The sequence below is a fragment of the Astatotilapia calliptera genome, chromosome 6, assembly GCF_964374335.1.
Source record: "Astatotilapia calliptera chromosome 6, fAstCal68.1, whole genome shotgun sequence".
Taxonomy (NCBI): Eukaryota; Metazoa; Chordata; class Actinopteri; order Cichliformes; family Cichlidae; genus Astatotilapia; species Astatotilapia calliptera.
The window spans coordinates 27,004,088-27,016,891 of NC_137427.1; the positions used below are offsets into that span (position 1 = coordinate 27,004,088).

The 12,804-nt window shown below is 40.9% G+C and overlaps 1 protein-coding gene across 7 annotated transcripts in view; it reads right to left on the reverse strand.

Moving 5' to 3' along the window:
- The window catches only part of lrba (LPS-responsive vesicle trafficking, beach and anchor containing), a 176,532-nt gene that overhangs the window by 5,589 nt on the left and 158,139 nt on the right, over positions 1-12,804 (reverse strand). For 3 of the 7 annotated variants that reach the window (XM_026171363.2, XM_026171361.2, XM_026171365.2), the window contains 6 exons: positions 11,662-11,751; positions 9,318-9,510; positions 7,948-8,013; positions 6,080-6,235; positions 4,069-4,236; positions 335-436 (listed from right to left, as the gene is read on the reverse strand). In XM_026171363.2, coding sequence (XP_026027148.2) covers positions 335-436; positions 4,069-4,236; positions 6,080-6,235; positions 7,948-8,013; positions 9,318-9,510; positions 11,662-11,751 — 775 coding nt within the window. The remainder of the gene's footprint in view (positions 1-334; positions 437-4,068; positions 4,237-6,079; positions 6,236-7,947; positions 8,014-9,317; positions 9,511-11,661; positions 11,752-12,804) is intronic. The other 4 variants (XM_026171364.2, XM_026171368.2, XM_026171362.2 and 1 more) reach the window with 3 other exon arrangements.

Consider the following 12,804-nt stretch of genomic DNA (forward strand, 5'->3'; position numbering starts at 1 on the left):
AAATGACTTTTTAAAGTTTGTTTTTAGCTTATTCTTTTAATCTTCGGTGCAGCTGTACACCTATAGTAGAAATACTTATATCTTCTCTTTTCCGTCAGTTATTTAGAAAAAAATGACCTTCATATCTTGTTTATATAATTGCTGTTATTCCCACACATGTCTGTGCATCATCTCTGAAAAAACATCTGCTCATACACAGCTCACATACTCTGCAGGTGTTCTTAATATAGTGGCCACTGAGATTTGTCCTTTGTCTGCTCCTGTGCATTGTTAGTTTTAAATAGCAAGCAGCACAAGTGTAGCCTTACATTTTTACAGGGACAAACAGTCTCACCTTTGCAGCCACTGATGACGAGACCCAACTCAGCACACACACTTGCACAAGTCACCTCGCAGTCGTGGCCTGTAAGGATGGCCCTCGGTGTGGTAAAGTCTGCTGGCAAAACACAAACAAAGCAAAGACAATCCTGGTATTACCATATGCAGTACTGCTTTATGGCCACTAGAAGGAGGTAAAGAAAAAATTTAAATTCTCCTTGATTGGTTTAGTCTTCTAACTGCAGTCACAGCTGAAGCTACAAAAATTTTCACTCCAAACTATTAAAAAATTTCTTTTTTAAAAAAGAGGCGGGCTTTCAAAAATAACCAAAAATAAAATTGCTAATTTCATCATCCTGGAGGGTGTTTTACATGTTATTTTATACGGATGCGCTGGGACTTGTTGCACAGTCTTTAAGCCTGCTTCTCCCCTCATTCACTCTCCCTTTCAAGCACTTGTCACCAAGGGCCTCCTCTTATGTTTAAAACCTTCTCCCCCTCGCTGCCTTCACTCGATCCAGATGTTTCTGCATTTGACAGAGAGAATGAGAGCCAGAAGGAAAAAAAGAGTGCGTTATGAAGTTTGTGTGATTTTGTTTTGGTTTGAGCTGTCAGGGTGAGCGACAAAACAAAATCGGCTGTTACTTCTCCATCTGTCTTCTGTCTGTAAGCACACGCATTGGCATAAATACGCTCATACGCACAGTTGCATCTTTGGACTGCATTTTTAAATATCGAGAGGTGGTCTTCCGCAACCTCAGCTCAAAAAGACAAGGACACTCACACACGCTTGAATTCCTAATAAAACTTTTCCAAAACTGTGCGCGCCAAAGCAATCGAGTATCAATTTAGCAACACAGAAAAGTGTAAGACAACATACCCATGTAGTAAATTATACTGAACATGCCTATTATTCACTTTTACTTTTAGTTATCAAATGCAATGTCATTTAAGACCTTTCCTTTGAAAAGTTGTTTCACACTGTAAGAAATTAATTGGAAACAACTACAACTAAAACTGAATGAATATAGGAGTTAATGTTAAAATGATATTTTGATCCAACTACAAGGTCACTTTGGAGGCTGTAGCTTAAGACAAAATATTCTTTATCCCAGAAGATTTGTCTTCATATTTGACAAAAATAATTAAATTGTTTTCTAAGCTAAAAACGAAAATTAGGAAAAAACATTTTAGCAAACTGACACAAAAACACAAACTGAAATGTAAAAGTAACTGAAATGAAACTTTTCACTTTAAAAACTGACAAAAATACAAGTAAATAAAAAAAACACAGGCCAAATGTGTCAGTGTGTGTGTTTGAGACATCTACATATGCTGTGGGCCAAGTGCTTGTATTGTAATACCAAATCTGAACTTCTTGATTGTGCCCCTGAGTAACAACCCTATATTCAAACTATTAAGAGATTACAAATAAATTAAAATAAACAATTATTCTAAAAAAAACAACTCTGTTTCTGTTGAGATAATAACTGTTTTTGACTCCATTTTATTCTATTTTGTTCCTTATTTTAACTTGGTTTTGTATTGTCATGAACTATATTTTAATTTTTGTATAACTTGGTTTTATTTTATTGTATTTATTCATTTGATTCACAATGAAATAAAATAAAGACCAATTATAAAAGCAGAAAACTAAACCCATTAGTAAAGAAAGTTCAGCTGCATGCCGACACTGTGTTTGATTGATTAAGTTAGTGTGTTGTGTGTATAAATGAATGTAGACCAGGAAAAATAACTGGGGAAGTATTTAAAGCACTTAAAATGAAAAGGTGAAAGCCAGATTTGGCACAAATTACATAATACAAATATATAAACCAAATTAAACCACACTGCATTTGGATGCTAGTCGGATTTACACATGAGCCACGTGATCAACAGCTAAGAGTTTTTTAGAAGTAGGGACAGCTGGTTTTGCATTTATTGGCTCTATAGCATCTCTTACGGAGTAACAGTTCACGCCCAGAATATGAAATGTTGAAATGTTATGCGTCTTCAAGCAGTCTGTGTTTGTCTCATTAGATTCCTCGGAAAGATGGAATAAAGGGATGAGTATTCTTCCTCCTTCTATATCAATCATGGCACTGTAGAGGTTTTAAGGGTGGACGCACCCCCTTAGCTTGTCGTCCCCTCAGATTATGCACCTCAATACTTGGAGGAGCAAAAGCTATCTACCGCGGTGATCACAGTCTCATGATCCCTCACTTCAATAAGATTTAATATCTCTTTTCATATGTTTGTTTAAAATGAGGTGGATAAAATGCCAGTTCATGAAGTCTAATTAAAAATAATTTATGATGTAATTATTACACTGGCAGCTTCTTTGTTTCTTTGTGTTCACTGTTTAAAAAGAAATTAATTTTTGGGCCTTAGGAGTGGCAGAAGTGAACCTACGTACATTTATTCTCTCATATGGTGCGTTCAAAACAAGAGGAAAAAACAGAAATACTGTAGTTACTGAGTAAATACCACACTCAGATGATTGCTGTTAGGTGCCCAGCAGATGGCGATAGCGTCTGTAAAATCTTTGCTGTGCACAACATGTGGCTGCAGCAGGAACAAAGTGGGGATAGGTCATTGTGTGCATGTGCATATCAGCCATTCAGATGTATTTGTGTCAAGCTTATGAAGTGAGTGGGATGCCCACAGAACATTATGCATGCAAAGGAATGTGTGTGTGTGTGTGCAGGCTTTAGCTTTAACGTGTGTCTGTGGGAGAGGAATAAAGAAAGGTCTGCTGTCTGTATGCATTTTGTTAGTACATGTATGTGTGTATGCGTGCGTGTGTGTGCAGCAGAAGTTCATGTCTGGGAGAGCTTTCTGCGGTCTGGGGCAATGGAGCATCACATTGTGGTGGTGATGGGATGAGATGACGACTGCTTTGTCTGTTCCTCTAGCTTCAGCTTGGTAACCAGGAGTTTAGACTGACACACAAGCACTTGCAAGGACATGTACAGCACATGCATGGAAACATATTCATATATTTGTTATTTGTAGAAAATGTGCAGCTAAAGCAGTATTTTAAACCACTGGTTATCCACTAAATATGTTTAAAAAAAAATCTTGTGTATTTCTGCTCTAAAATCCCGTGTATGGATGTGTTAGATGACCATCATCTGCACGATCATAAACCAATATGGCTTATTAACCAAATCGCAATTTGTCATAAATTTCATCCCACTTGTAATGGATCACTTATCAACATGTCCGCCAATCTAAGCTGACCAAATTAGCACCGAGGGGGCTAAGGACCGAGCAATGTGTGCGCCGTGCTTTGATCATGGCTAATGCCATATGTTATGGTAACGTAAGGGAGGCCCATGACATTTTTCACTTTTATCGACTAACGTGACCCCGTGGCCCTCGGATGGTGGTGAACTTTCATGCGCTGCCCGACGACCCCCAACATCACATTTAACGTCTCTAAGTGGCCCTCACTTTCACTCACATTAAAGACAGATTCTCACACACACTACACACCATATCTGGCTTCACAGAAATACACACGCACGCACGCAATCTCAGACACATTACCGAAAGCTGTTCCTGGTGCGACAGGGCTGCGAAATCCAATCTGTATGCAGGAGGCCTAGCTTGGTCAGACGAAACTAGTTGTTACTTTACAGAGGGAGGCCGTAAATCACACAGTCACATCTGTCTGCGAGAGAGAGAGCTCGGTGAAGAGCTGTGTGCGTGTGTGTGTGTGTGCACGCTCTCAGAAGGTGCACTTACTGCCTGGGCTCTCTCCAATGCTGCTATGCTTTCCGTTCCAGTACCACAGCAGCAGGGTGGCATCTCGCGAGCCCGACAGGACGTAGCAGTCGCCTCCGATGTACGACTCTGAGCGTGCCAGACACGTCACCACATCCCGATGTCCAAACACTATCTGGGTCAGTTTGCCTGCAAAAAGCGCACAAATTTTCAGGGATGTTCTTAGTAAATCAAAATTCATTCTTCTGTAAACATCAAAGGAATGAACTACTTAAAAATAGATTAAAACATCTCAACAATAAGGGAGATAGGGTTTTTTTTGCATTGCAGTAGTCCTTTTGAACTTCCCACCATGCGTTTGTTGATCATCTGTCTGCTCAGTTAGTTGATCCACACAAGATCAGACTTCTACTAATTCCCAGACAAGAATAAATATTTGCTTCAGCTTTGTGTGTGCGCCTGTGCACATCCAGGGTGCTCTGTGTGTATATATAAAGAGGCTAATTGCTGTCAGATTCCCAGACCACAGCCCCACTGTCTAGCTGTCTAATACTCATTACACTCCTCATAGTGTGACCTCTGCAGTCAAACAGTGGGTAGTTTGCAGCACATGACATTTCTGTCTGGGTGTCAGAATCGCTACCCGCGGGATAATTAAGTTGTATCTTGCTGAAAACGACGAGGATTATTATGAAACTTTCAAAGAAGAACAGAGACATCAAAGATGTAAAATGTTTGACATTTTTATAAACGCTGAAAATAAGTAATGACGGGTGCTGCAATAATGGCTACCACGCACCTCGTATTAAACTCTCACTCTCATGCTCACACGCATGTGTGCACACCGACAAATTAAACTCGGTGTGTGTGTGTGTCACTGTTTGAGGCTACGGGTTTTGTGGATGTGTACCAATCAATTCTTGTAATTGATAAAATCCCTCAGTTCTTTAACCTGGGGGATTTAGGGACCTCGGTGGCAGCTGTTGAGCGTGTGCGATTAAACTGTGTTCACGTTCCAGTCGCACACCCCGGTGGCAGTCGCACAATAGAGCTATCTCTGTGCTCCCATCCCTCCTTCCCTCCCTCCTCCATCAAAAGACACAGAGGGCCTGGCCTGTAGAAATTGAATCGCATGCCCGTTGTATAGATGTGTGTAGAGTACTGAATGAGGCTGAGGGTGTGGGGGGGAGCATTGAGGAGCGGGGTACAGAGATGAAGCTTCAGACAGTTTCATTTAGGACCCCTGACCTGATGGCATTTGTGTGTGCACGAGAGCGAGTGTATTGGATGTGTGTATGCAAGTAGCACTCAGGCTGGAAAAACAGTAAGTTAACCAGCAAAGCAGAAGCAAAAAACAAAAAACAATCAAAATCACACTGAATCAAAGAAACCTAAAAAAAAAAAGCCATTTTTGTGCTGTATAATGCATTTTAGTGGTAAAAAAGGCTTTGACACTGCTGACGACACACAAAGTTTGAACTTGTGCAAAAGAATTAAAAAGGAAATGAAAAGAGCCCCACTGTGGCAAGAAGGAGTCTAAATGTATAGCAACCAAACGTAGGACACTTGCCAAAACCACATGAAAGCAGATCACTGGGTCAGTGGCAAAATACATGCATGCCGTTTTATTTATTAGGTAATACTTGAATTCTAACAACTAATAGTAGTATTTCTATTGTGTTACATAACCTAATAGTTTTGAGGAAAACCACTAGTATTGAATTCATTGGTCTTTTCCGGACCACTAGTATGCCCAACCTGATGATGGTGCTAGAGGAAAGCCAAAGGAGTGTTATTCATTTTAAATTTCAATTTCATATGGCTTAATTTGTATCTAAATATGCTGTGAGCTTCCATACTGCCAAAAATATATATACACAAGAAGCTTAGTTAAAGCAAAAACATTACAGTGAGGATCTGATGTCAAAAAACAGCAAATGTGTGAAAGTCTTGGAGAGATTACAGGTATTTTAGTTTAGATACATTCACATTAGGCCAGTTGGATATTTGGTCTATTGTGGTGAAACGATACCTGTGTCAGTGGAGTAGACCCGGAAGCTCTTGTCCCAGAAACCACATAGAAGGATGAAGCGGTTCTCAGCCGTGATAACAAAACACTGCGAGCTGATCTGAATGCTCTGATCTAGCAGATCTGTGATCTGCCGACGGTGAAGACCCACGTTACTGGCTGGAAGGAGATGAGAGGAGATCAAAATAAACGGAGCAAAATAAAGATGTTTACATGTTGAAAATGCACAGATGTCCAGAGAAGTATGAAACCTGGAGCGTGATCCGAGAAACCCTTTACTGTTTTATATCAACTACTTTCAAAGAGCTCACACTTCAGCGCACCTCCACTAAGGTTTCAGCGCTGGGGTGCAAAGAAGATTTGTGAGGGAAAACATAAAACATCCTAGGGGTTAAGTTTATAGGGACTTCACATTTTCTATGAGAGTCTAAGAGGCTGAGTAATATAGAGCGTGCAGTCTTCACAAAATATGTACCCCACTCAAGTACGAACAGACCCAGAAAATTCATCTTGGCTGTGTAATTAAGCCAAGTTGGTTAGAAGCAAATTTACCGACATTCTCATTTCCACGAGAGGCGTCTTTTTTCTTCTCTAGAAATATGTTCGGTGTGAAGGGTTTCTTATTTGATGGGGTCAAAAGCAATGGAGAACAGGTGTCAGAGAAGACTGTCTAGAGTGGAAATTGAGAAAGTCCAGTATATCTGCTATGAATAATATTTCAACCGATTTTTAACATTCCCCAAAGCCACAGATGGCTCCACGCTCATCCTCAATTTACTGTGTTTAGCTCAGGCTCCTCCTGGAATGCAAACAGTGTAAATATATTACTGACATGAAAAATCCCAGCTACCTCCCCTAAAACACACACGCACACTCCCAGCAACACCAAAATTCATTATTTAGCACATTATTTATTCTTTAGTGTTAGAAATGAGATATACAGTAAACACTTTGGAGGATAAATATACTCCAAAACCTGTGCATTCAGTGACAAATCACACATCTGCTGAAGCACAGAACAGCAACACGCACTGAATGTGTAAATACTGATGCACAGATAAGATTTCTTTTATTCTGCCTCTACAGAGGGAGCATTGAAGCAGAGAAATACAGCACAGTGCGTGCAGATAAAGATGAATATCTGGGGTTCAACCCTGGTTATTTTCAGTAGTCTTTGGAAGGGGAAAAAAAAAAAAAAGAGTGTGAATATGGTCTGATGAGACTCAGAGAGACCACAACACCCAGAGAGAAAAAACAGCCCCCCTCGCAGATGTGTATGAGATTGCAGGAGGCTGCAGGAAAGTAACAGAGCTGGGAGCAGATAGAGGTGGCTCGTCTCTCCCTGCTCTCTGCCAGCGCATCCCATACATCACTGCAGCTCGGCACTCTTCTCCTGCTCATCAACAAGTCGTGAAGGATGAGAGGCGCCCATATTGTCCTGACAGCCGTCCGCCGTGCATTCTCAATCACACATTATTACCACATTCATATTCATTTCCATTGACACGCGTCCGTTCCCTCCGCTCAAATTAAACCAAAGAGGATGCAGAAAGGGAGGGAGGAAAGGGGACGATGGAGAGGGAGAAAGAGGGGGAGTTGATGATGAAATGCCGGCCTAGGCCACAGCTCATTGCATTCCAATTTGCATGCAAATGGTTTAGTGTGAGAGCAGGGCCTATATCATCACGAGTGAACTAGGGCAGAGGCTGAGAAACAACTCTAATCTACTGTCCAGGGACACAGCCCAACAGACTGCCATGAGTCACCAAGCAGCGCGATTTAGGCACAAATCCACACAAAACCCCATTTCATGCCCACACGAAGCCAACTCCCGTGTGTGGATTCTCTACCGGTCGTAAAGGACAGCGTACCTATTAGAGGGTCAATTTCCACAGGAAGTTGGTACTGCTGGTCCTGCACCGTTGAGCCCTGATGACCTGACAGAAGAAGAAGACAGAGTGGATTAATATTGCAATTGTCTGGCCTTGCGGAGTAGGTGCTGGGTTTGAGGTCATTATAACACGCTGAAAACTATAACCATAAAGTCAGAGGCTCAAGAGTCGCTCCACAAATTAGACATCAGTGCTGTCAAAAAGCTATCGAGGCCATTCGGAGCACAAAGTATTACAAAACTAATTAATTATCCTGACAAAGTCAACTATAACATATTCACAGCAAGTGATATTTAGTCTAATTAACTCATTTTAAACTGGATTAAGTCGTCATGCATATACCCATTATGTTTAGAAAACTTAGATTGTAGAGTGAGGTAACAATTTTACCCTTTTACCACAAGTTTAGCAAGTAATCTCTCACGATAGAGCTTTTTATGTATTGTTTTAGTGATTTCAATTATGTTTAGCTGATATAATCATTCATTTACTTTTAACCTGTGTATTTTTTGGGCAGTTTATCCTTTACATTTAGTTAAACTTTTTCAGGTTCACTCTATCCATTAATTAATTGTAATAGTTTAGCTAATTTATTCACCAATAACCTGATTTTGATTTTTTTTTAAGATTCACATGTAATTATCAGTATGAGTATTGTACACTTGTGTCACATCGGCTCTGAAATTAAAAAATAAAAGTAAAAAATGAAATGTGATACGAAAGTGTGCACTGCTTTCAACACACTCATAATTTGTCATTTTATTTCATGCATTTATTCTGAGATTTTAAAAGCAGTTTTGGCAACTTTGCTCTGCACATCATTTATTAAACAGACTCCAGTGGGTCCCTACAATTAATCCACTATTTCCAAGCAGGAAAAATTGCCCAATATGGCCAGCCTGTGGTATGCATGGATGATGTCTAATTCCAGTGAAATCTGATCAGTGTTCATCCTCGTAAACTTAGATATCAAATTTAATATTTCTTCTAGGGCAGGATGGACGTTGAGTAAATAAGGTTTTGTGTAGTAAGCGGCTGATGTATGGAGGTGGACGTGGGACCTAATGCTGGCTGCTACATGTGTCACATTTGATACTGCTATCTAGTAGACACAGTCAACTGTCTCCCAAATCAACGTCCATCCTACAGAGACGAGGCAGGTTGATCTTCTGATAAATTAGAAGCTAACGTATGGAGGAGAAATGAACAGAAGCAGCATGAAAATAATTATGTGAAAGCAAACTCAGTTCAATAACAAGGATCGTTTCTGTCTGCCTGAGATTTTATTTTTAGTCATCGCTTCAGCTCATTCGTTTCAATGCACATGTTCGTGGCTTCAAGTCTCTCACCTGTCAGGCCCTGCCACTTGTTGACCGCAAAGAGGCGGTTGGCGGTGACAGTGATGATGGCAGGTGACGTCAGACCTGCCTGGGTGTTGGCCGCTACGTGTGTCACAGGAGAGTTGGATGGGAACTTCAGTACCATGATAACATCCTGCTGCATCTGCTCCGTAAACATCAGAGGCGTCTGCAGGAGAAGATACTGTTCAGGGCCCCGGGACAGACGACGCGATGAAGGGGAGAGACGGGGAAATAGCCGAGGTGTGGCGCGACGGACGAAGAGCGAAACGCAAAGATGAAGGAAGCAGTTGGTGAAAACGGGGAGGAAAACAAAAACACAGGGAGACGGAGGAAAGAGAAGGCCAGAGAGAACGTTAGGAGGCTTGAGGAGGATAGTGGTAAGCAGCAGCTAAGCAGCACAAAAAAGCTAGCAAAGAGTTCAGAAGAAGGCAAGAGTCTGCATTTGAAACAACGCTACAGTAAATGAGGAGAGAATCTCAGAACAACATTTAAGTTTTAACAGAGAAACTGAAGCAGCCGAAACAAATGTCTGTTGATCAATATTTCCCCTTCAGTGTGCACAGTAATGATATTATGCATCATATATTAGACATTTTATAGAAGAAGGCAAAGACGCCATAGATTTCACAGGCTGACTACAGTCTGATGTCCAGTTTGTATTTGTGTTCTAAACTTTTCTTTTAAATGAGGAAGACTGAGCAGATGTAAAAGAAGAATTATTGTAAGAAAACACCAGATTATTAAAAAAAAGAAAAGATCCTTGTGCATGTCGGCAGGGTAGAGAAGGATTCTTAAGTAAACTGCTATACTGTACATGCAGTGTGTGTATATATGCACGCACTGCATGTCTATACAGCATCTGTGTAAATGTTTTACTTTTTTTTTTTTTAAGATTGCAACTGATCTGCATGCTTATCAACCAATCTGATGAACATAAGTCATTACATAGACTTTAAAATATATATGTCTAATAAAGAAACACCAAATTTCTCTGAGTTCAGGTTGTTGTTTTTTTTGTTTGTTTGGCTTCATTAAAAGCCCCCAAAATATGTTGAATTTACAGTAATAATAAAAAGAATATCCTTGCAAACAAGTAACTAATTTTAAAAACTTGTACTATCAGCTGACTAACAGACTATACAAAGACAGAAAATGACAGCAACTTGCTAGGTTGCACTAGATTTATTCTTGTAAAAGCTGAGCAAACGGCAGGAGAGACCATCTCTAAAACAGTCATAACAAAAAAGTAATTTCATTGACCTATCAGACTGTTTCCTCTGCTTAGACAGGCTCTACAGCCATTTATAGAGTGTTTGTACTAAGCAGCTCTAACAGAAAGCTATTTTCCTCCTTGTGTGTAAAGAAGAGGAACATCAGTGTTTAACATCAAGAACAGACCTGAGTAAATCCGGTGTGTCTGACAGCTAACCAGAAGCACTGACAGTATCATTACCACCAGCATGGGCAGATGCCGACACTCTGACAACACGCTCGCACGAAAGAGGATGGAGAGAAAGTAGAGAGCAAGATCCGTAAAAAGCAAAGAGAACAGCGTGTTCTGGAGCAATATGGAGCTGCGGGGAGGGAATTAAAGTGTTTGAAAAATGGTGCCTGAATATTATGTTTGAAAACTATGGTGCGGCGGTGTAAAAATAAAAACATTACACAGGAATTCACCCGTACAGTCGGGCGCTGGATTCAAAGCAATCGTCTGCATTCGTGTCTGTGTGCACGCGCACGCTGGGTGGTGGTCTACAGCCAGCTGTCAGCACCACAGGGACACCGCGCTAATAGGGACTCGTGGGGCCTCGGTCCATCACAGGCAGGCATGCTGACTAAACTCCTTGGCCCTTAAAGGGCCGTCACATCAAAACTTCCATTTGTTGTTGATCATCTTTTTTTTTTTTTTTTTTTTCAGCTCAGGTGGAAAATCTGGCTCAGACCCAGGTTTCCAGCACGAAGCTGTGCTTTTCTCCAGAAATCTCTTTCTAAACGCACATGCACACAAATATTTGTGATCTCTCCCTTTCACACACACCTCACTAATGATGAGTGAGGGGATGCTTTCAAAACCAAGGCTATTTTCCCACAGTGGTAGATGGAGAAAGCGGACACAAGGTAAAGGAAACATGAAAAGAGGAAAATTAAACAGAACAGTTCGGGGGGCAGAAAGGTTTTTGCCGAGTGCTGACCAGAAATCAAAGACAAGAACTGGACAGGTAGAAGAACTGATGATCAGCTGTTTTCTGACCCACCAGAGCTTAACCTGGAGAATTAAAAGATACTGGAGTATATGCATTCATTTTTGAGATGATTGTCAGTGTCTACTCACCACTTGCATGGCCGAGCTTCGGGGCGGGTGTGGCTCGATTAGCAACTGGCAGGGGGTTTGTCCGAAACTCCTAATCTGAGACTCCACAGCCTGAGTGGGGAGGAATAAAAACACAGAAATGAAGAGAGATGTTAGAGGTTTTCCTCTCACTCAAACTATTCTTTGATAATTGTGTCCTGCGATCTATTTCAATGAAACAATAACGGCTCAGTTTCTAAGTGAAAAATGGTTATATTCCACTCCGCTGTGTGTGAAGGTCATATTATTATCTGATAAATGCTACAACAATCTAAGATTAATGTCTAAAAGAAAACAAAACAAAGAGGAACACAAAAGCCCATAGAGCTAGGGAAAAATGCGTGCACTTGTGCTCAAGCACACATGGACACGGTCTACATATAAACACACTTTTTCACAGTCTGACACTCACTCTCTCTCGCACACACATTTACACACAAACACCAATTTCTCCTCCGCAACCACACAGAATCAGAGGAGGGCTGGGCAGGCGGGCTTGTAGGCTTGGTTAGGTGGTGTTAATGAAGAGGTATAGGACCATAAATGTCACAGCAGACGCCGGCTGAGCAGCCTCTGGACATCATCACACAGCTCACTGTCAGGCCAGCTAGCACGAAGTGGGAACACGCCCACAGCACGGTATGGACAGATGAGGCTACGCTAAAGTGCTGCAACACATTTGCCCACGATACCGTTCTGTAGGTTGAAAAAAGCCAAACATTTTAATTATTGTTACATTTATTAGCCTTGTTATTAACCAAATTATTGCTTAAATGTATAATAATGTCCCCTCCCCAAGAGTTATCGCCACAGACGTTTACTGAACAACAAGGAGAAAACCTGGGGAAATTTCAGAAAATGAAACCAGCAAATGCTGCTTCATGCACGACTATAGGAAGATGGTTAAAACTGTAGATGGCGCATTTGTGTTAATTAATCTTATTAAGGGTCGCAAGTGCCTCATTTAGGAAACATTTTGAAAAGCAATCACAGCCAGATAACACACGCAAGCATTCAAAATTTGCATGTGCACAAAATCCTCTTAAAAAACAGAAAATGATGCAATTCAGTCTCAGCAGAAATGTATATAACAATAAGAAGCAGACAATAGTAAGCAAAAGCAGT